This window comes from Nuphar pumila, chromosome 10 (genome assembly GCF_984573655.1).
Source record: "Nuphar pumila chromosome 10, dmNupPumi1.hap1.1, whole genome shotgun sequence".
Taxonomy (NCBI): Eukaryota; Viridiplantae; Streptophyta; class Magnoliopsida; order Nymphaeales; family Nymphaeaceae; genus Nuphar; species Nuphar pumila.
In genome coordinates this window covers 16,199,749-16,223,895 of record NC_143258.1, presented here as the reverse complement: position 1 = coordinate 16,223,895, position 24,147 = coordinate 16,199,749, and the positions used below count along the sequence as shown (strand labels likewise).

The 24,147-nt window shown below is 36.8% G+C and overlaps 1 protein-coding gene across 4 annotated transcripts in view; it reads left to right on the top strand.

Annotated features, from left to right (window-relative positions):
- Positions 1-14,263: 14,263 nt before the first annotated feature.
- The window catches only part of LOC149823504 (ERBB-3 BINDING PROTEIN 1), a 34,676-nt gene continuing 24,792 nt past the window's right edge, over positions 14,264-24,147 (top strand). Inside the window, exons 1-5 of one of the 4 annotated variants that reach the window (XM_090018890.1) lie at positions 14,264-14,375; positions 14,450-14,576; positions 15,104-15,188; positions 15,561-15,710; positions 16,056-16,209. In XM_090018890.1, coding sequence (XP_089875016.1) covers positions 14,483-14,576; positions 15,104-15,188; positions 15,561-15,710; positions 16,056-16,209 — 483 coding nt within the window. In that variant the 5' untranslated portion in view covers positions 14,264-14,375; positions 14,450-14,482. The remainder of the gene's footprint in view (positions 14,376-14,449; positions 14,577-15,103; positions 15,189-15,560; positions 15,711-16,055; positions 16,210-24,147) is intronic. The other 3 variants (XM_090018891.1, XM_090018892.1, XM_090018893.1) reach the window with 3 other exon arrangements.

The following is a 24,147-nucleotide window of genomic DNA, read 5'->3' as shown; positions in this document are numbered from 1 at the left end:
AATTCAAAATATTTTCAAGATATCTTTCAAGTTGATTTCAATTATTTTCAATTTCAAAATCCTGAATTTCAATTTTAAATTCCAATTTCAATTCAATTCCAATTTTAAATTTCAATTTCCAATTCTGATTTCAATTCCAATTTCAAATCTAAATTCAATTTTATTTCAATTTCCATTTCCGTTTTCCATTTCAAATTTTATTTCAAATAAATTTCTAAAGTTACTTCAAAACACTTTTCAAAGTGTATTTTCAAATCTAATTTTGAGATTCATTTCGATTATAATTTTGAAGTATTTTCTCAATATTTTCAAAATCAAAATGATTTTAAAGCATACATCATATTTTAAACCATAATTTTCAAAGTTCATAGTACAAGTATGGTTCAATATGCATTTAGGATTTTAAAATAATTCCTTAGTCAAATTTAGGCAAAGCAAAAGGCATTGATTTGATCCTTGGTTTGATTACCCCTAGTAAAGGCGCCAGGAACGGTTGAACCTCATATCGATGAGTGAGTCCCTATTTCTTATATTTTTCAAAAACAGAGGTGAGTTAATTTTTATTTTTCAAAAATAAAGAGAAATGTCTGAAATGTGAAAAGATCCTGCTTAAAGAGAAAATTTTACAGGGATAACAAAGGGCTACGGTCTCGAGTTATAACTAGCATGCCTCAGACTTTCCAAGCTGTTGTGGCGGTATCTTCAAAGATGTAAATCGATTGGGAGCAATCAAAGGTGATCGTAGCAAAAAGGCTCATAGCGGATAGTGGGAACCGTAAGAGGATGTTTGCAGGTGGGCAGGTCGTGAGGTCGTCACCAAGGCAAGATACAACTCAAAATAGTCAGCAGTCTAACTCTAACTGCCAAAAGTGTCGAATGAACCACCCCGAAAGATCATGTCCTTGCTACACAGGTGGTTGCCTTTATTGTGGCAAAATGGGGCACTATATGAGGGATTGTGCCAAGAAGGTTGTAGATGAGTAGAAGAGGAACATCATATCAGTCGGACTCTCTCGACAAGTACAACAACTCCCTCAATTCCAATGACAACCACCAAGAGTAAAACAAAGACTTGTGGCATGTCATGTATATGTTGTAATGACTAAATAAGTCAAAAATGGTAACTTGATTGAAGGCATCGTACCTGTGAATGGATATGTTGCTTACATCTTGTTTGATTGTGGTGCTACTCATACCTTTATCTCCAATGATTTCACGAAAAAACTCTACGCTTTGGTGCAATCGATTAATAAAATAATTGAAATATACAATCCTTTAGGTTCACGCACCAAATGTATCAAGTGTGTAAAGAACCTAGATATAGAGATAGCTGGACAGCATTTACCTATTAATATTGTCCTACTAGATATGGTGCAGTACGATGTCATTCTAGAAATGAATTGGTTAGCTCAGAACCATGCCAAGATTTTATGCCACGAGGGCAGGGTTTTACTATCTCGACCGGGTTTACCTAAGGTGGAATACCAGTTATCCAAACTTGTTCCGCAGAAATGACTCATTTTAGAGCTTAAGGCACAAAAATACCTTAGAAAGGGTTGTGTAGCCTTCCTAGTGAGTCTCTCGGCAAAAAGCTCAACTGCCAAGCCTCTTAAGAGTTTAGAAGTGGTGCAAGAGTTTACCGATGTGTTTTCTAACGAATTGTCAGGACTCCCTCCACTTTGTGAGGTTGAATTTAGAATTCAATTTTTACCTGAAACTGCATCAATATCAAATGCCCCTTATCGAATCGTGCCAAAAGAGCTCAGTTAGCTGAAACGTTAGTTGAAAGAACTGATGAAACATGGATTCATCCATTCGAGTGTGTCATCGTGGGGAGCACCGGTGCTATTTATAAAGAAGAATGATGAATCCATACGTTTATGCATCGATTATAGGATGCTAAACCAGACAACTATTAAGAACAAATATTTGTTGCCTCAGATTAAAGACTTATTCGATTAACTCAGAACAACGAGAGTATTCTCCAAGATTGACCTCAGGTCTGGGTATCATCAACTCAGAGTTAAGAAGGAGGATATACCCAAGACAGCCTTCAGAACGAGATATGGTCATTATGAGTTTGCAGTAATGCCATTCGGACTCACTAATGCGTCTGTAGTCTTTATGGACCTGATGAATCGAGTGTTCAGACACTATTTGGACACATTTGTCATTATCTTTATTGATGACATTCTTGTTTATTTAGATAACAAGGAACAACACAAGGAGCACTTGAGAATTTTTTTGAAGACCCTTCAAGATAATCAACTCTATGCTAAGTTTTCAAAATGTGAATTCTGGCTAAATAAAGTGATGCTCATTGGTCATGTAATCTCAAATAAGGGAATTGCAATAGATCCTGCGAAAGTCAAAGTTGTGATAGATTGAAAATAGCCAGAGAATATCATTGATGACCGCAACTTCTTGGGACTTGTCGAATACTACTGAAAGTTCATTCACGACTTCTCCTGAATCACCTTACTTTTGACCAAACTGTTGAAAAAGAGAGTTAGGTTCAAATGGAACGACTAGTGTAAGGAGTGCTTTGAGATTCTGAAACAGAGGCTTACTACGGCCCCTGTCCTTACCTTACCTTCTTGTCAAGGATGCTTTGTGACTTATATTGATACTTTAAGAACGGGTCTGGGTTGCGTGTTGATGCAACACGACAAAGTGATCACATGTGCATCATGACCAAGGTTGTTAAGTGTGATGAGGCGAAGCGAGGCGTAAGCCTCGAGGCGTTGGAGCGTAAGCTTTATGATCAAAATAATAAAATAAGCTTCAAGACCACTGTCCTCTCACACATACCGTCAAACACTTGGCGTGCGTGGCGTCAATAGCTCTGCGAGCTCGATTGGCGATCTATAAGGTCATTTGGCAAGAAGATTAAGTTGGCAATATTTTTTTGTTAAGTCCAGCTTTTTCAATCTTATCGACTTCCAATAATTAATAACATATTAATCAGACTCACATTTCTACGCACCACTCCATTCATGAGTAATTGGTTGTCCTTTCTGGGGTTTCTCATCATCCAGATTACTTATGGCTCTAATGTAGTGCTTTGATCAGAGTCCCAACAGAGAATCAGTTCGAATTATCTATTCTTTGTTTGATGGTTCAATGAAAACATTGAGATGATAAGAAACATTACGCCAACATGCAGGGTGGCCTTCTATTATAGGACATGAACTGTTAAGGTTGTATCTAGATAACTCATCCAAACCTCAAGAAATATGATTACAAGCACAAGCAGAGCATGTGAGTTGAAAAGAAAAACGATATACAAGGAAAAAAGCGGTCTATAACAGAAAGATGGCATTCACAATAAGTGATACTTGCGGACACCCATCCAATACTACAACAGATCCATGATAATACTGCATGGTTCTGAAGCAAATTGTCAATGCAACAAGGTGTATAATTTTAAATACAGTTAAAATCATTCAAACAACAAAGGTTATGGCAGAATTCTTAAAATATGGTTTGCTGCCAATAAAAAAGGTCACACCAATTTCACGATCATAGTACCACTACAAAGTGTAAAGAAAATAGCTGGAAAATTAAACTGAACTCACATGATTGTTGGTTGTAAGAACAGATGCAATACATAAATCATCTAGCTCGTGAATTTCCTCCATGTTATACTATTTCATCTTATTAGTACATCAGCAAGTGCATATCCCAAAAATATTTGCTTTAACAGGAAAATATGGATGATGCACGGATAATCTGAATGTTACAAAAAGCACAAAGTGGTAAACGCCTCACTGCAACGCCTCAGTACCTTGAGCATGCGCTTCGCCTCTGAGGCGTACGCTTCAGGTACTGAGGCATACGCCTCTCACAACACTGATCATGACAGTTCATGATACATGAAAAGAATTATCCAACCCACGACCTGGTGGTTGTTGCGGTAGTGTTTGCACTCAAAATTTGGCGACAATACCTGTATGCGAAAAAGTTTGAGGTCATGTCAGACCATAAAAGCTTGAAATACCTTTTCTCTCGAAAAGAGCTAAATATGTGCCAACGACGATGTTTGAAATTCCTCAAAGACTACGAATTCATATTTTTCTATTATCTTGGAAAGGCAAATGTTGTAGCTAATGCTCTTAGTCGCAAGACTATCGGCACTCTAGCTTGCCTCACAAGACAATGGAAGTTGATGGAAAATTCCATCAACTAGAAGTCATTTTTTACTGATCCAAGCAAGATTCGATTGTCAAGTCTGACAATGTAGCCTGAGATCCTTGATCGTATCGTAGCTGAGCAATTCAAAGACCACCAGTACGTTGAACTAAAAGCAAGGACCAAAAATGATGATGCCTTCTTCCACGCAAAAGAAGATGGAGGAATATGATTAAAGAAAGGATATGGGTTCCAAATAACCCTGAGCTAAGAGAAGAGATACTCCAGAAAGTGCATAATAGCAAGTACATGATCCACCCTTAAGGTACAAAAATGTTCTGAGATTTGCAGATAAAATACTGTTGGAGGGGCATGAAGTGAGATATGGCTATGTTTGTCTCAAAGTGTTTAACATGCCAGGAAGTCAAAATAGAACATCAGTGACCTGGAGGTAAAATGCAACAGATCAAAATTCCACAATGAAGATGGGAGGGTATTAGGATGAATTTTATTGTAGGATTAACTCAACCTAAGAGACGACACGATTCAATATGGGTGAGTGTGGACAGGCTTACCAAGTCTGCTCACTTCTTGCCAATCAACATTAGATATTCAACAGAAAGATTGGCAAAAATCTATGTTCGGGAAATCGTCAGACTCCATGAAGTATCGATATCTATCATATCTGGCCATGACCCGAAGTTTACCTCTCACTTCTGGGAGCAGATGCAGATAGCTCTGGGGACAAAACTCAAGTTCAGTATGGCATTTCATCCTTAAACTAATGGGCAATCTCAGCAAATCATACATACTCTTAAAGATATGCTAAGAGCTTGTATGTTGGAATGAAAAGGGGATTCGGATTCCTACTTAGCGTTGGTTGAATTCGCTTACAATAATAGTCATTATGATAGCATTGGAATGACACCGTATAAAGCCCTGTACGAAATACCTTGCCGATTATCAATCCATTGGGGTGAGGTGGGTGAGCAAACCTTAGACTCACTTATTATACTACAACATTACACTGAGCATGTCTATATGATCAGAAATAAGCTACTAACTGCTCAGAGCTGATAGAAGAGCTACGCAGATAAACGGTGTAGGTAGCTCACTTTTTTTATTAGAGACGGATTTCATAAAGGTCTCCCCAACCAAGAGTGTGTTTCATTTTGGAAACAAGGGGAAGCTTAGCCCTAGATTCCTTGGTCCCTTCAAGGTTTTGAACTGGATCAGAGAGACAACGTATAAAGTAGCATTGTCACCACAGTATACACAAATGCATAATGTATTCTATGTGTCAATGCTTAGAAAATACGTTCACGACCCTTACCACATCATTCAATATGAAGATATTGACATTCGAGAAGATATGACGGTAGAAGAAAGACCAGTTGAAATCATGGACCATCAGAAACACGTGCTAAAAACCAAGGTCATTCTACTTGTTAACGTGAGATGACAACATCACAACAACGATGATTGCACTTGGGAACCTGAATCCAACATGTAGGATAAGTATCCTGAGCTATTCACATAGTACTCTTAATGAAATTTTGGGGACAAAATTCTTTTAAGGGGGTAATGATGTAAGACTCACAATTTTTTAGCAAAAGTTTTGAATAAATTTATAAGACATTTTTATTTAAAAAATATCATATGAACCTGAAATGTGAATCAAATTGATTTCAATGAACCAGTTATACTTAGGTATACGTATCTTCGCGAATATATGCTCAAACAGTCAGGGAGACATAACTTCCTCCCTGAGTAAAATTAGGAGATTTGTACAAGATAACTTTCTTACTTTAGTCAATATAAAGAGAATGACGTACTAAAAAAATGTTGAACAAAAAATCAATGAAAACCCAAAATTTTTGCGAGACCCATAAAAATATTGGTGGGACCTACGAAAATATTTTTCAGAAAATATCTTATGGGACCCACATAATATTCCATGGAATATTCCATGTGGGCCCTACACCAAAGGAACCTCTTAGAATCTTTTTAAAGCCAAGGGCAAAAAAGGAAAATGATTTCCTAGAAATTTCTAGAAAAGCGGTGGCCTTTGGCTATAAATAGCCCTCCCCTCTCTCTCTCTTCTCATATTTTTGACCCCCTCTCTCTCTTGCTCTCCTTCTCTCTCTAGAACCTTCCCTACCTAGCTCACTTGGTTTGAGTCTGCCTGACCTAGTCTGAAACTACCTGACCTTGTCCAAACTCACTGGACTTGGCTTGAGCTCAGTTGAGTCCAGTTAAAGTCAGAGTCCCTTTTGGTCCTAAACCCAAGTTTGATTCACTTGACCTAGACCTAGCCTACTTGGGCTAAGTTTAAACCTACTTCACCCAGTTGACTTAGACCGAACTCAGTTTTGTCCAAAGTACTTAGGTTCAGCAGTTTGACCTGCTCTTCCTCTTTCTCAACTAAATCAAATTCATCTGACTGAATTTGACCTCTTAAAGAAAGGTTTGAACCCAGTTCAAAGCAGACAGAGCACACCAAAATCGTTCTTCACCAGTCAGAATGTAAGTTTGATTTGACGATCACTCTCTCTCAAGTATTTGTGTTGTGATACATATATCATATATGTTCTGATATCTGACCCTACTCCTTGATTTACACTCTCTAAGACACTTTGGTCTTCACGCACGTCTCCGTGCGACTATTGTTGGATATATTACGATAAAAGCAACTGCTTAAGGCAGTATATATGTATTTGAGATTGTCATTGCGTTGAATGATGCCAAGACTTCTGCTTTCTGTAATTTAAATTATGCTTTTAAGATTGCCATTGTGTTGAACGATGCTAAAACTCTTACTTTCTATAATTTAAATTATGCTTTTAAGATGGTCGCTGCGTCGAAGATATCAATGCTCTTAGTTTTTGCAATTTAAATTATACTTTTAAGATTGTCATCGCGCCGAATGATGCCAAGGCTCCTGCTTTATGCAATTTAAATGATGCATTTAAGATTGTCGTCGCGTAGAGACTCAATTCCATATTACAGACCCATATCTCACAAGGTGGAACCAAGCCTCATTTTACGGATGACAGTCACTAGGTTATTGAGAGTCTTTAGTAGGAATCCCTACGTGTGCTCAAATAGTCAGGGAGCCATAACTTCCTCCTTTCGTAAAATTAAGAGATTTGTACAAGCCAACTTTCTTAGTTTCGTTAATATGAAGAGAATGTCGTACTCAATTTTTTTTGAAAAAAAAAGAGCATCAAAAACCTAAAATTTTAGCGGGACCCACAAAAATGTTGGTGGGACCCACAAAAATATTCCTCAAAAAATATCTTGTGGGACCCACAGAATATTTCATGGAATATTCCATGTGGTCCCTACACCAAAGGAACCTCTTAGAAATTTTTTAAAGCCAAGAGCAAGAAAGAAAAAAGTTTTTTTAGAAATTTCTAGAAAAGAGGTGACCTTGGGCTATAAATAGCCCTCCTCTCTCTCTCACTTCTCATGTTTTTGACCCCCTCTCTCTCTTGCTCTCCTTCTCTCTCTAGAACCTCTCCTACCTAGCCCACTTGGTCTGAGCCTGCTTGACCTTGTGTGAGCTTGCCTGACCTAGTTTGAACCTACCTGACCTAGTCTAAACCCACTTGACTTAGCTTGAGCCAAGCTGGGTCTAGTTAAAGTCAAAGTCTATTTTGGTCCTAAACCCAGGTTTGATTCACTTGACCTAGACCTAGTCTACTTGGGCTAAGTCTGAACCTACCTGACCTAGTTGACTTGAACCAAACCTAGTTTTGTCCAAACCACTTGGGTTCAACAACTTGACCTGTTCTTCCTCTTTCTCAACTAGGTCAAACTCATCTAACCTAGGTTGACCTCTCAAAGAAAGGTTCGAACCAAGTTTGAAGCAAACAAATCTCACCAAAGGCGTTCTTCACCGATCAGAATGTAAGTTTGTTTCGTCGATCACTCTCTCTCAAGTATTTGTTGATTTGTGTTGTGATATATATATATATATATATATATATATCATATACATTCTGAAGTAATATTTGACCCTACTCTTTGATTTATGCTCTCTAGGACATTTTGGTGTTCACACGCATCTCCCTGCAACTACCGTTGGATATATTATGATAAAAGCAACTGCTTAAGGTAGTATATATGTACTTAAGATTGTCGTTGTGTCGAACAATGTCGAGGCTCCTACTTTCTGCAATTTAAATTATGCTTTTAAGATTGTCATTGTGTCGAACAATGCTAAGGCTCCTACTTTCTACAATTTAAAGTATGCTTTTAAGATTATCATTGCGTTGAATGATAAAAAGGCTCCTAGTTTCTGCAATTTAAAATATGTTTTTAAGGTTGTCATCGCGTTGAACGATGCCAAGGCTTATGCTTTCTGCAATTTAAATTATGCATTTAAGATTATCGTCGCGTCAAATAATGCCAAAGCTTTTGCTTTCTTCAAATATATATGTATTTGTTTTCTGCAAGTTATTTAGTTTGGTTTCTCCCATAAAACATTAAATATGTCTTCATTTATGTCATCGCACTCTAAACCATAGTCTTTTGCTTATATTATATATAGTGCACATAAATGAGCATTCAAGTGGAGATCAACTCCAAATCGTCAATGTGATTCCATATACCGCTCATCAATCAAGATTCTACTTAATGAACGAAGCACCTATTATAAAGGCTTTGCTTTTGTGCAAAACCTCTTTTTCGTAAAAACCTAAGTCACTTGTGCATGGCTTGACTAAGGCTCAAGGTTCCAATGAACCTCGATAGATATGAAGTACACACAACGGTGCGCATCTATCCCCAAATTAAGCATAATGATTTCTCCGTTAAAGAGGAAAAATGCTATTGAAATTTTTGAAAAGATGCTCATAGAGCTTAAAAGAAATACACGCTTTCTATGTCACAGAGAGGAAGTGCTGCCAATATTTCTGAAGAAGCTCAACAAAGCTCAGAAAAAATGTAGTATGATACTCTATCATACAGAGGAGGTGTTGCCAAAATTATGTCAAATACTTTCTATAAAGTAGAAAGGGTCATCACACTTCTGCCATCAAAGTAGGGGAAGTGTTGTCGAAATGGTTGGCAAAAGAATTGCATAAACTAGTTGAATGGTACGATGATGCTCTATTGTCTGAACGCTACCAGAATGACTCGTTCATATGTTCGCCTATAAAGGCACTTTACTCGTAAGGGCCGAAGAGCCAAAGTAGTTGTTGTGCCTTGAATAAGCCAAGTACTCGTTGCAGTGATATACACTGAACAATCGATCCATTGAGATCGTATCATATCATGCTCATGAAAAATATTGTTGCACAACTAGACTCATAAGGGTTAGAGAGCGAGAGTTCTATGTTCACTTGAAAGAGGTGAGGTGCTCATGATGACCGTAGATGCTGAGAGCATAGTCAAGCATGCATATGAATAAAACTTAATGTCATAGCAACCTCACAGTTGGAATACTGATTGGGGTCGGGTATATATTTTCTCAGTGCGGGATGCACTGGCTTACCCGAATAGCATTTGAATATCCGACAATTAATGGTTAGACTGTCGAACCCCTTCTGCACTATTGCTCACCTTGGCAGACATTGATGGTACAACCACGAGTGACATGTATTTGATTATGAACCAAAGAGTTCAAGGGGTCTCCCATCACTCAAGAGGTTTGGAGATCATGGTTATCCTTAAATATCTAAGGATTGAACCCAACTACTGCAGTAGAGAATGCATCTGAACTAGCCTGGTATGAGTGCTACTGCCCTATCATGGACAGGGTCAACAGGTCTATGTGGTATCTAAAATACATAGAATAATCAACCCCAAGAACATCACATTGATGCCAATATTATAGCTTCTCCCATGTATTAGGGGTAAACAAGTTGATATCGAAATAATGCATTAGTTCTAGGTTTAGCGATATATGAATGTATAAGTGAATGAACATTGTTCTGTCAAGTCCTGTATAATCTTGAGAAATATGTCATGATCGATATACTACTGGACTGATAAGGCAAAAAGTCATGTGATATCCGCATGACTAAGCTAAGCTCGAGGAGCTCGCGCTTAGATTCATGGGATACAAATGTGCTAAGTCATGAAGACTTGAGCTTGATGTTCCAATTAAGACTCGAAAGAGTTCAATTGAGGCCTTGAAGAGGTCTACGTTAGGTCATGAAGACTTAAGCGAGATGTTCAATCATAGTCCTGATAAAGCTCTCACGATATACGCTAACTTGCGAAAACTTGAGCATCACTGTTGTGAATTGTGACCCTGAGTGGTCTGTGCATTCCATATTCTTGATTGAATGTGTTAATGAATGCTTTCTTAGCAGACCAACAATGGTTCTAACCCCGTTTAATGGAGATTACATGTATTGAATCTGCGATGCAATATGCGGAGCAAGGTGGCATCGAGTTCTAGGGTTTCTTCAGACATTATTGTATTGTTTCCATTATAAAACTAAATATTGTTTTTCTAAGTAGTGATGTTTGTAATAAACAAGTTGTTTTGATAAATGGAACACCATAGTGGTCAATGAGTACTTGGCCACATACTTGTGACTTGCCTGAAGTTTTTTAAAATCGACGACTCATTATTGTTCATTTTCGCTGCAAAAACTTTTTCTAAATTTCGTTGCAAAGAAAAAAAAATTCATGAAATTTTCAACTCAATTTTGTTTTAAAAATTCGGGGTGTTATAATTGGTTTACCATACTTTAGCGAGTTTGACCTCATTTTATAGGGGACAGGTAATGCAGGTAAAGTACGATGAATAGTTGGAGTGAAGGACTGGTCGAGTTGAATCCTCAAGGGTCCACTCTTAACTTGTGATCTTGGTAGACATATCTTTTTATTTTAAGTACTTGATCATGTAGAGACTGAACTATTATTTTTATACTCTGATTTGAAATAAAATTATAACTCTTCATATTCAGTCTTATATTGTACGTTGTTTGAAATGTGTATATCCCGTGCATTTTTATTTGATTGTTACCTTTAGTATAACCCCGCCCAAAGTCTTAACCATTTTTTAAAATTATTTTCGCATTATAAGATCTGATTTACTTATACTTATCAAAAAATATTTGGTATCAAAATTTTAATATTTAAACAATAATTAAAGTTAAAATTTTGGAGGCGCTACAAAAACACAACCCAATCAACTTAGACTCTCGAAATTCACCTGAATTTAAAACATATTTTAAATTAAATTTAAAATTTTAACCTAAATCAAAATTACAAGTGTTACAAGATTAATGTAACTAATTAGGTAAATAATAATAGTTACTATTTTTGTAATTTTTATATTATTAAAAAAAAATCAGGGCCATCAGGCCAGCTCAATAGTCTGCGAGTCGACCCAAGCCCAGTCCGGTAGCCTACGGGTCAGCCCAGGCCCGACTATGTATATAACAGGCCCGAGTTTAAGCCTGATACCTAATGGGCCCGGGCCTAAAACATTAGCCCAAACCCAGCCCATGGTGGGCTGGGTCGGCTTGGCCCATTGAACCGCCTGATCCGTTGCTAACCCCTTTTCCTCACCACTTTGCATAGCTACTCTAATTGCCCACTTGGCTATATCATTGAACCCGAACCCAATATTAGTCGTGAACCTCATGATGCTATTGGTCCTAGGTACGACAAACTTGATCCACAGGGTGCGGTAAGAAGCAAGTTGCGTGACTTTCGTAGCTATAAAAATCCAGAGCAGATCACTTAAAAGAAGGTGATTTGACATCTTCACTATTCACGTCATCCCACTAGGACCGACGATCTTTATGCAATTTGTGGGTTGTGAGGATGCCAATTCATTTTTTTAAGTGATTTGTCTGATCACTTGATCTGCTCTCCATATGGTTACGTTTCCAAGTAAGATGAACGGTGGGAAATGAATATAACCGACCATGGGTAGTACATATAATATGACATAACTGCTCTACTCTACATTCCCATTTTTTGTACCGGACAGTCGCCAAAATACTCATGTTTTTTCCCCTGTCTTCTAGGAAAGTGGCTTCCGTGAAGTCAAAGTATCAAAGTCCAACCCTGCTAGTATTCCCAGAGAGAGAGAGGGTGGTGTATGTTCTCCCCCAAAGATACACTGAATCCCACATCTCGTGTTCGGGGGTCCGAATGAGTGCCACGTATGTAAGCAATGGGGCTCGTATTCTTGTGTATGTTGGCATCACTTAGTATCAGAGTATGGTGCACTTGCAAAGACTTAAGTACCCATTCTTGCTATTATTGTCATGAAACGATGATTTAAGAAAATGAAAAAAATATCCTTTATTCAAAAAAAGGAAAAACAACGGTTCAAAAAAATGATAAAAATATCCTCCATCTAGAAAGTCGAGGATGATGTTGACTCTTCAAAGTCTAAACAACGAAACGAACCTGAAGCACTCTCTCTTTCTTTTCTGTTTGAACTTTTCGTCGTATCTTCCTCTTCTTTCTTCTCCGTGAAACACTGTAAAACCCTCTCTCTCTCTCTAGAGAATAAATCAAGGGAGGCAAAGAGTCGGCGATCCGATGGTGATCGTCATCCTCTTTCTTCTAGCAGTGGCCGGAATGCTGCCCTCGTCCAGCGAGCAACTGACTGCGGCAACCCCTCCGCCACCTTCAAGGGACACCTACAATGGAATCTTCCTCCAGCATACCTACAACGGAGTCTTTCTAAGTATAATCCATCTACCCCTATGTCTACAATACTTCCGATCAGGGTTATGCCTTCTAGGCTACCCTGACTCTGCTCAACACGGGCGTTCGCACCCTCAGGTCTTGATGGGCATTCGTCGGGTTCTGACACCGCGAGGTCCTCATCTCGACCTCCGGCGCCGTGCTCTCCGACAAAACCCACCTCTCCACCAAATCAATGGCAAATCGCTATACAATTTTCATAAATCGCTATATCGAGTAGCGATTCATGAAAACCGCGTAGCGAAAATAAATAACAAATCACTATGCAATTTTTGTAAATCGCTAAATCGAGTAGCGATTTATGAAAATCGCATAGAAAAAAAACATAAAAAACAGCTAAATCGAGTAGCGATTTACGAAAATCACGTAGCAAAAAAAAATAGAAAATTGCTAAATCAAGTAGCGATTTATGAAAATTGCGTAGCGAAAAAAAAAATAACAAAAAAGGGTGTTACAAAAACCTCGAGCAAAAAACAATCAAAGGAAACATATGAGCGCCACGATCAAACAAAACACTTTATTGTTCTTTTTCGACAGTTACAAAAGGAAAAAGAAAGAAAGAAAGAATTTATACAAGGCCCATTTTTTTTTTTGTTATGGGGGGCATTGCCCCCTAGAGACCCCCCCTGGACCCCCGCTCGCTGACCGCGCAGGGGACCCACGCCGGGGGGAGTCCCTGGACCCCCCTCATATAAGGGAAAAAACTTTGAATCAGGCTCCACAACTCATCAAGTTGAACCATGCTACAGTCAGTGTGCAGGTCAGTCGGTGTTTGATGGAGCAACGTATGATCGTCTGCTGGATGTGCAGAGAGAGAGAGAGTTGATGTTCATGGCCTTCTTCAGGGAGATTCCTTTCTTGGATAATCCTGCAGTGCAGGGATTGAGTCTTAAATAATCATCTTCGGGATACTTAAGTCTTTGCAAACACTCATTTTCTAGACTCATCGTTTTTATGTCACCAATGAAGGAAATGATACTCAAGTCTTTGCAACCTTATCGAACTCCGACGCTAAGTGATGTTGACAAACATGAAGATACGAGCCACACATGCTTACATAAGTGGCGCTTAGTGGGACTTCCGAACACGAGATGTAGCTAACGACCGTCTTTGGGGGGTGCACATATTTTCGGTAGTCCCAAGATGGTTAGCGCAATGCTCTCTTAAAGGATGGTTTACCAATTGTGCATACAATAGGACCAACAGGTTTTCTTTTGTTCGGCAGGAGCAGTTAGTACACGTCACCTTTGTGTTGGGACGTTGCAAGTTAGAATCCCAATAATATGGTTGATTAACTGGATTTCGTATTAGTTTTTCACCATCTGAATCCGAATCCGTTTAAGGCACCAGTCCACCCGATTGATCGTATCTGGTATCAGCCAGTCCCGATCCAAATCCGAACGGTTTTACTTGCCCACCCGGGCCGGGCATATAAAAAAGGAAGGTTGGTGCCCTAAACTTTTGAGCGAGGAGGAGGAGAAACCCTTAGCTCCGAGGCCGCCATTGATTGCTTGCTTCTTCTGCCCTTCCTTTTTCTCCTTCATCTTCTGTTTCTGGTACCCTCTCTTCCTTTTTTTTTTCTTTTAGACTTTCCGTTTGTAATTCATTGGTTGGGTGATTAATGGTTTAGGGAGTGAGGGGTCTGATCATCCAGCGCGCGAGTATGTCGGACGACGAAGCCAAAGAGGAGAAGGAGTTGGATCTCACTTCTCCGGAGGTAGTCACCAAATACAAGAGCGCCGCGGAAATCGTCAACAGTACGCCCCTCCCAACCTGCCTCGTTAGCCTTTCCGCTTTTGCTTTTCTTCCACTGAAGAAAACCCCGGGAGCGCAACGACGATTCCTCTCTTTCTTGCTTTCTTTCTTTCCTTCTATAGTCACGAATGCCCGCGGGGGGGATTTCGCTTCCAACTTTTCTTTTTTTCTTTTTTGGGTGGGTTGCTGGTGAGGGGGAAGTTTGGGTTGGCTTCTGATATCATGGGATAATATCAAGGGGTTCATGTATTAGATTGCATGTACATGTCCAGGTGCAGGAGATATACAAATTACCACGCGTTCTTAGTGTGTAATTTTTATTCGTTAAGATGCAAAGGGATGGGGAGGGAACCACCCTGTGCTTCCATCTCTTTTGTCATTACTTGGGGTTAACTTACGTCTTCTTCCTCTTCTCGGTGTTCTGGTCGACAATGATAAGATTGATGAGCCCGATTTCTTGATGTTATGTCGTTATGTTTATCTCTCTCTCTCTCTCTCTTCGTGTTATGATCTTATCTGGCACCTGCAGAGGCTTTGCACTTGGTTTTGTCCGGATGCAAACCCAAAACGAAGATTGTGGACTTATGCGAGAAAGGCGACACTTTTATCAGAGAGTAAGTGTTAGAAATAACTTTTGTTCCTTCATGTAACTTCCCTTTTCTTCACTTCCGTCTTTTCTTTCTTTTTTCTGATGCATATAAAGGGACACATGACTTAAATTCTTAACGAACTTGGCATCTCTGCATCTTTGTCATGGTGGTGTTTTGGAGGGTTATTGTTAATTCATAAGAGTCTGAAGTCTCACTTCTAGATGCTTCCATTTTTTGACTCATAGCTATATTTAAATTTGTATTCATTTATTCATGCATTATATGTCTCAGAGACTTCCATTCAGTTGTGCCTTCAATAAATTGGCTTTATGTTATCCACTTCTTTCTGCTGCTTTGCAGCAAGTTGCTGTGCTGATATGGCAGTTTCAATTGCAGGCAAACTGGAAACATGTACAAGAGCGTCAAGAAGAAGATAGAAAGGGGTGTTGCATTCCCAACATGCATATCAGTCAATAACACTGTGTGCCATTTCTCTCCTCTTGCAAGCGACACAAGCACTCTGGAAGAGAATGATATCATAAAAATGTATGGCAGTTGCATGGTTTGGGGCATTTTGTGTTGGCATTGTTTATTTCATTTCCTTGTACTGGTTCTATTTAGTGCAATGCCCCTTCTTGCATTTCACTTTGTTTTCAGCAGCACTTCATGCATGGATTGACATGACTCATCTCTTATTATTAATATCCAATCATATGAAGTGGAAAGGACACAATGTTGTTTTTCTCTTGTTTGGTACCCTTAAGACAGTGGAGAATGTTTGTTCTGTGTCATGTGCAGCAAAAGTAAATTTTGTATCTATTAAGTATTATTCCAATTACTTAAATTTGACCAGTTTGTCTCAAGTGGTGATCTTTTTAAATCTTTTGACAGTGACATGGGATGCCATATCGATGGATTCATTGCAGTGGTAGCACATACACATGTTATTATAGAAGAACCTGTTAAAGGGAGAGCTGCAGATGTAATTGCAGCTGCTAACGCTGCAGCAGAGGTTGCGTTAAGGCTTGTTAGGCCTGGAAAAAAGGTATCACATATGTCATGTACATGTTTCTATTTGAGAAAATGTATTACTGAGTCTTCAATATATGATAACAGTTTATCACTTAGTGTGCATGCCATGTTCAATCTTCAACATAGCAATATATCATTTTAATAATTTTATGAAATGATAGATTACAAGCATCCAGCCTCCTTAATATTTAACAAGAACAACTAGCTTGTAGGTTCACCATTAGAAAAATAAAATATGAGAGGTTAAATTAAACCATCATATTAATCCTCAAAGATAAACTTTACCACATCTTTATTGACTATGTGGAGCAATGAAGGGATCATCCAATTCACATTTTATTTGTGTTATAGTTCTATAACAGCATGATTTGTATGTATTTCATGACTGGTGTTCTCTATATCTCTTCCATTTAGAAAAGATATTTGTTTGTGCCAAATATTTTACAAACACATAGGATCATTGCACTTGTATTTCTAAGTGCACACACAGAGACTACATGAATTATATATAGTTATAGATACATATCATAGTCACCTATATTGTTATTATCTAGATGAAGGTATTTCTCGAAGAGATTTTCAAAAGTTGAAAAATCAAATATAAATAATTATAACGACCCCAATTGACCCTCATAAAAATAGTAGATTTTTTTTTAAACAATTGTGGAAACTATCCCAAAGATTCGGGGTCTCACAAATTTAATATACCAAACCACAACAAGACTATGCATTGAATAAAAAAAGAATAAATCAAACTTTATTAATCTATAAATAAATGTCAAATAGACTCAAAACAAAAATTGTTTATCACATAAGAGCCACTTTGTCAGAGAACCCAGAAACTAGTCACACAAGGCTCACAGTGTAATATCGTGTGTTTTTTCATGATTTATAACTTCAAAAATTATGAAAATTTGGCTAAGTATTTAATGAAAATGATAAAAATTGTGGGAAAATATATTTATATGTGGTGATGTCAGCTGGGTATGGGCGTAGCCCAGAGCTCACTGACAAGATCTAAATGAGCCAATTAAAGTTTTTGAATTTGTTTGTTTTCAACCTTTAAATTCGAGCAAAAATTGAGTGAAATTTAGGTTAAATTCAGGCGAAATTCAGAGGCAAAAATCAGGTAAGTATACTGTTAGATGCATCTCGTAATTCTGAGAACGTTGGTACCTTATTTTTTTGAAATCGGGTTATGGTTGGCTCAAAAATCATGTTTTTAAAAAATGACCCACCTCTATTTTTACCTTTTTCTTGATTGGATTGGACCGGATCTGCTCCATTTGATCCATGTTGATATGGATCTGGACCTAGTCCAGGAACCATATTGACTAGGATCTGGACCAGGTTGGATCCATATGGATTTTGACATGTATTTGGATCTTGGATCCAAATTTGGATCCGAAATTCATCCATGACAATTTTAAAATTACTTTGAATTTAAAGTTTAAAAACAACCTTAAAATAGAATAAGGATGTAGAACTCTTCCTCGTATGGGCTTCTAGAACTCCTTGGAATATTCCTTGAGAATATTAATTTAAATAAAATAAAAGAGATAAGATCTAGATGTATAAGGCCTCTCTAGAAGTCCTAAAAAAATTATATAGGGTTTAGCTCATCTCTCTCTAGATCTTGTTTTCTAGAGAGAGAGAGGGAGGGAGAGAAAAAGGGAAAAAAGAGAGAAAGAAAAGGAAGAAGAAAAAGAAGAGAAAAGAGGAAAAATCCATCATTCTCATCCCACATCCGATGATTTTTGATCTCTCTACACATTCAAACTAAGGTACGAGTTCCTCTTTAGATTCGAACGGGGAGAAACAATTTTAAATATAATTCATGTCAAATTTTAGATGGGAAAAGGGAAATCTGATTAAAAAACATGTATAAATATATCCTTTGATTCACAATTTCATGTATTTTGACTTGATGAAAGCATGCCATCGATTTTTCCCTGTTTAAGCATGTATTAATCTATGTTCAAACGGTCGATCTCTTCTTTTTAGCAAAGTATGCTGAATACATATATATGTATGGAACGACCATGATTTTTTGGATGATCCATCTATGTTCTTGAAAGAAAAACAAATGTTTATGGTTTGAGATCAATTTTGATCCAAACTAGGCATGTCGATTGGCATATAGTTATTTTTTTTTATATTTTTGGCTTATCAGATCGTCACCCTGTGTGGGTGCGGTCTGGTCAGACTTGGCGTGTGTGCATAGTCTGATTCAACCTGCCGACATGCATACACGATGCTTTTTATGGCTGAATCAGTTTTACTTTCATATTTTGATGTAGACATGTAGCAGATAAATTTTTTATGTTATCAAAAGTGAATTGCCTACATGTTATTTCGGTGGTCTGTTATAGAATTTTTTTTTTTCAAGTGGTTATGTTGGTTGTGATTAAATTAGATTTTTACATATTGTTTTTCCTTGTGATTAAATCGAAATACGCGTGTTCCCTATTATCAGATTTAGCGACACGTCAATTGATAGACTGTCATCATATTCACGAACATGTTGAATTTGTTGACTGCTATAAAATTGGTTTTTCTCTGCATTGTATTGACTGTTATCAGCTACTTTGCTTGGAGGTGTTGTTGTTGACTCAGTTATAGTTATTGGTACACTAAGAAAGTAACGTTAATTGATGTTGATTTTCTTGTCGTCCCGATATTAGGCGATGATTCCTAATGTTCCGATAGAAGGTGAGGATTCCTGATATCGGTCGAGGAACAAGTGTGGAACCCAATACAAATTGTGTTAAGATACTATTGAAAACCTAACTTGGAATTCGAGAATTTGTGCTCATTTTGAGTATCCGTGGGTTTAATAAAAAGTGAAAACTAAAATTGTGTGCATTTAATAGGGACATGCATGCAAAAGCATAAATAACTTAATAAGTTATTCATGTACTTGTTTAAATGCTTGAATGATAAGTTGATTATGAAAATTATTGTGATATTCGTTTGAAATTATGCATGAATTTGGTTTATATTTTTATTACTGTTTGAATTTTAGAGAAGTTCGTACAAAGGACTTTGGTTCTTACCCGTTTAAAAAAAAAACTGTTTTACAGATCCGGGTGCTCAATAATGGTTTGACTTGTTAGCTGGAGACTATGACGTACCCTTGCGTGACTAGTTCTGGGTTCTTGACAGAGTGGCTCCTTGTGATAGACGATTTTACTATTTCAACTTATTTGACATTTATTCAATTGATTAATAAAGTTGATTATTCTTCGTTGATTCAATGCATTGTCTGGTTGTGGCTTGGTATATTAAATCAGTGACACCCCGAATCCTTGAGTTTTGTTTTCACAATTGTTTAAAAAACAATTTTTCACTTTATACGAGGATAAGTTGGGGTCGTTACACGCAGTCTCCATCCGGTAAGTCCAAAAATCACTGAGTACCCTAACCTGTAAAATAGTTTTATGAAAACGGGTAAGAACCAAGTCTTTTGTACGAATTTTTATAATAATCCAAATAATAAGAAAATAACATAAACCAGATTTATGCATAAATTTAAGAGGAATATCACATTAATAATTTACCATAATCAACTTACCATTTAAACATTTAAACATGATATCAAACAATAACAATTATCATGGAAAATAGAATAAGAGTTGCTTATTACGTTAATATGCATGATTCACTGCACCTGCATGAATAACTTATTACGTTATTTATCAGAGTTGCTTTTGTATGCATGTCCCTATTAAATGCACACAATTTTAGTTTTCACTTTTTTAAACCCGCAGATACTCAAAATGGGCATAAAATTCTCAAAGTCCAAATTTAGTTATAAGTTGTAGCTTAATACACAATTTGTATTTTATTATTAGGTTCTACACTTGTTTTTCAACCGATATCAGAAATTAACATCATCCATCGAAACATTAGAAATCAACATCTAATGCAGGGAAATCAACATCCACTTGGTATACCAATAACTACAACTGAGTCAACAATACCACTCCCAGACAAAGTTGTTAAATCCCCCTAAAACCGTGGACGTGAGGTAAACAACCATATCGAGTTCAGAGGCATAATCACACACGGAGTTTTAGTATCCTCACGATTTTCTCAAAATTGCCCTCCAAGATTTTCACACTGTGGAAGGGACATCAAGGAAGATATTAATTATATTGTTTGGTGTATTTTACCTTTCAAATAATTTCAAGTTCTTTATGTAAGAACCGTTTTGCAAATAACATGCAAAATCAATTGATTTTGGAAAAACCATTAATTTTCAGAATTAAATTTTGCAATGCATAAATAAAATCAACAATAAGTAGAGCAACACTTGGTCCTGGCTTACACGACTTGCAGTGGTTCACATTCAACAACCAAAGCATCTCTAAAGTGATTTATGCATATTTTGCAAAATTTCAATGAACATGCAAGAAACCTTGTTTTAAACCATGTTCACAATGCATGTTCAAACACACAATGAATGCACATAAAGCCGAATGCATACACATGCGAACAAATGCTTGCAACACACATTTTCATGAATAATTTCATGCATAAATACCCAAACATTCATATGATCATATTGATGCAAACATGGTATTCGAATGCATAAGCATACATAACCAATAAATATGTAAACAAATACATAAGCCTACATCCAACATGAATGTGAGCCTGAACACCTATGTCACATAGGTGCGAGTGTGGGTACGGGTGCGAAGACTTTAAAAAAACTTGGGTGCGGGGGTGCGGGGGTGCGAGGGTGCGAGGAGGATATATATTTAACAATTTTAAGTTAACATTATGTTTATGTGTATGTGTGTGCATTAATGTATTTATATATATAATATATATAAAAATGGACTTGACTAGGGTTAACTGAATCTACTTTTGGATAGAAATGGACCGCAGTGTGGTTGACTTCACCTAACACAAAGGAAGTTGTGTCCAAGTGTTGCACCTGCCTGGGTGCGACGTGGGTGCGGTGCCCTTTTAGAAGAGTCTGTGTTACATAGCTGAACACAGTAAACTTGTTCAGATTAACACCCAACACACTACCAATTTGGTCAGATTGCAAACACCCAACATATCGGCAACCTGATCAGATTGCTCATGCTCAAACCGTGGCTAACAGATTACACATGTATACACGACCTGCCAAATCTGATCCGATTGCACAAGCACAAGATATTAGCAAATTTGATCAAAATGCGTAGGCACACACATAGGCAATCTGATTAGATTGCACATGTACGCACACCAATCATCAGACCAGATTGCACATGTATACACGAACTACCAAATCTGATCAGATTGCATAAGCACAAGATATTGGCAAATCTGATTAGAATGCGCAGACACACACATAGGCAGGCTGATCAGATTGCACATTCCTGCACACTTCGACGATTTGGTTAGATTGCACGTGTATTGGCAGTATGGTCAGATTGCATAGAAAAATACATTGGCAGCCTGATCGGATTGCACATCAACATACATTGGCAGTCTGATCAAATCGCCCATGTGCAAAATACATTGACAAATCTGATCAGATTGCACATCAACATACATTGGCAGTCTGATCAGATTGCACATGTACAAAATACATTGGCAAATCTGATCAGATTGCTCATGCACAAAATACATTGGCAAATCTGATCAGATTGCTCATGCATAGACACTGACAGATTAGATTGCACGAGAATACACATATCAATATATCTAAAACAACATAAAAAAACTCATATGGGCATATATGAAAACAATCCTAAAAAACAACATACTTGCATATATGCTAATTAGCACCAAAACAACATATTTGGCAAGTTTGATAGTAGTCATCCAAAATAATATGTAGTCAAGTCTGATCAACATTAAAATAGCATATAATCAAGTCTAAAAACAACATAAAAAATAACATATAGTTAAATTTGATAACAATCATAAAAACACTAGCATATAGAAAAGTCTGATAACAACATCAAAACTCACCTATTGCAGGTTTGATCAGACTACATTCACATGGCAAGTCTGATCAGACTGTACACACAACACATAGTGGCCGATTTGATCGGATTGCTCATGCTCACACAGATCGACATGCAAACACATCGGTAGCCTGATCAGATGCTCTTAAAAGATCAACAGGTCTGATAAGCCTGCTCCCATACCAAAACTGTTAAATCAATAAATTTCCAGGAAAGTCATCAAATAGCAAGATTGACCATGGCAATATATATATATATATATATATATATATATATATATATATATATATATCATGCTTGAAAATAAATTGACAACATGTATCTATTCATATAAAAAATCAACAAAAATTGAGCACATGCTTAAGCAGGGAAAAATTGCTGGCATGCTCATATCAAAACAAGTAAAATCGATATTTATGAATACCAAAAACCATGATTTTTCAGAACTTATTATTTTAGGGAAATCGATACCTCAAGAAATAATCACATACATGTATATATGCATGAAAATGTAATATTTTTTGAATAAGATTTTTTTTCCATCTGAACTTACACATAAAATTAGTTTATACATATTTTTTCCCGTACGAACTTATAGAGAACCCCATACCTTATGAATGGTGAGAAAAAATGTTTTTCTTCCTCTCCTTCCTCTTTTTCTTCTTCTCTTTTTTTTTTCTTTTTTAAATTGGCCATATATGGATTTTGAATCCAGATCCAAATCCATATGGATCCTACCTGAATCAGATTCTAGTTAATATGGGTCATGGATTAGGTCCATATCTATATTAACTTGGATCAAACAGAGCAGATCCAGTTCGTTCCAATCTAGAAAAAGGCAAAAATAGAGGCCTATTATTTTTGAAAAACGCAATTTTTGGGCCAACCATAACTCAATTTCAGAAAAATAGGGCACCAATGTGCTTAGACTTACGAGACATAAATACCTGATTTTCACCTTTGAATTTTGCCTGAATTTAACCTTAATTTTGCTCAAATTTAAAGGTTAAAAACAATTTTTTTCTCAAACTTTAATTGACTCATCAAGGTCTTGCCTAGACCCAGTTGATGTCACCTATTTTTAAAGATATTTTCTCACGATTTTATTGTTTTCATTAAATACTTAGTTTAAAAATCATAAAAAGATACATGATATTACAATAATAGCCAAAAAGATAAGAAAATAATAAGTTTTGCATTATTTTTCTTCCAAAAATATAAAGAAACAAGTTTAAAAATATAAGAGAAACAGAAAAATAGGAAATGCAAACTTAAAATATAATTTTTTTTCTCAAAAATATTGTGATATTATTGCGATATTTTGAAAATATTGCGAGATATTTCCTTTAATATCAACTACCTTAAAATATCTGTATTTTTCGTGATATTCTCAAAATATCACTGATATAGATATAGATATGGGTCTAAGATACTGTGACATGGCACTTTGGGTGCCGTACCCGTGTCAACACAGATACGGGTATCTGACACGACATTTCGCATGTCCAATATTATATTATATTATATATATAATTTATATTTTCAATATATAATATATATTTTAGATATATAATTTATATTTTTCAGTATATATTTAGCCATGTCCCCATACCCACAATTTTTTTGGAATTGCCGTGTCTCCGTACCTGCACCTGCACCCGTACCCAGGTGACATAGAATTGTGGGTTTACCTAACATTAAACTAGTTGTATTTAACATTAATTGCATTCAACTGGTTGAAATGACCAAAATACCAAAAGCAAACTTTTTTTGGATAACATAAGTCTTTTGATTTGGAGGGAAACAAAAAGTCAAACACCTTTATCAAGAAAGTAAAAAGTTGTACTTGCAAATTTGAATTTGAAAAGTGAAAGTTTTTGTACTCGAAAAGTGATCATGTATTTTTTAAAATACTGTTGCTTTTAAGGGTATTTTGATTATTTCAGTCAGTTGATTGCAGCTAATGCTAAATACAATTA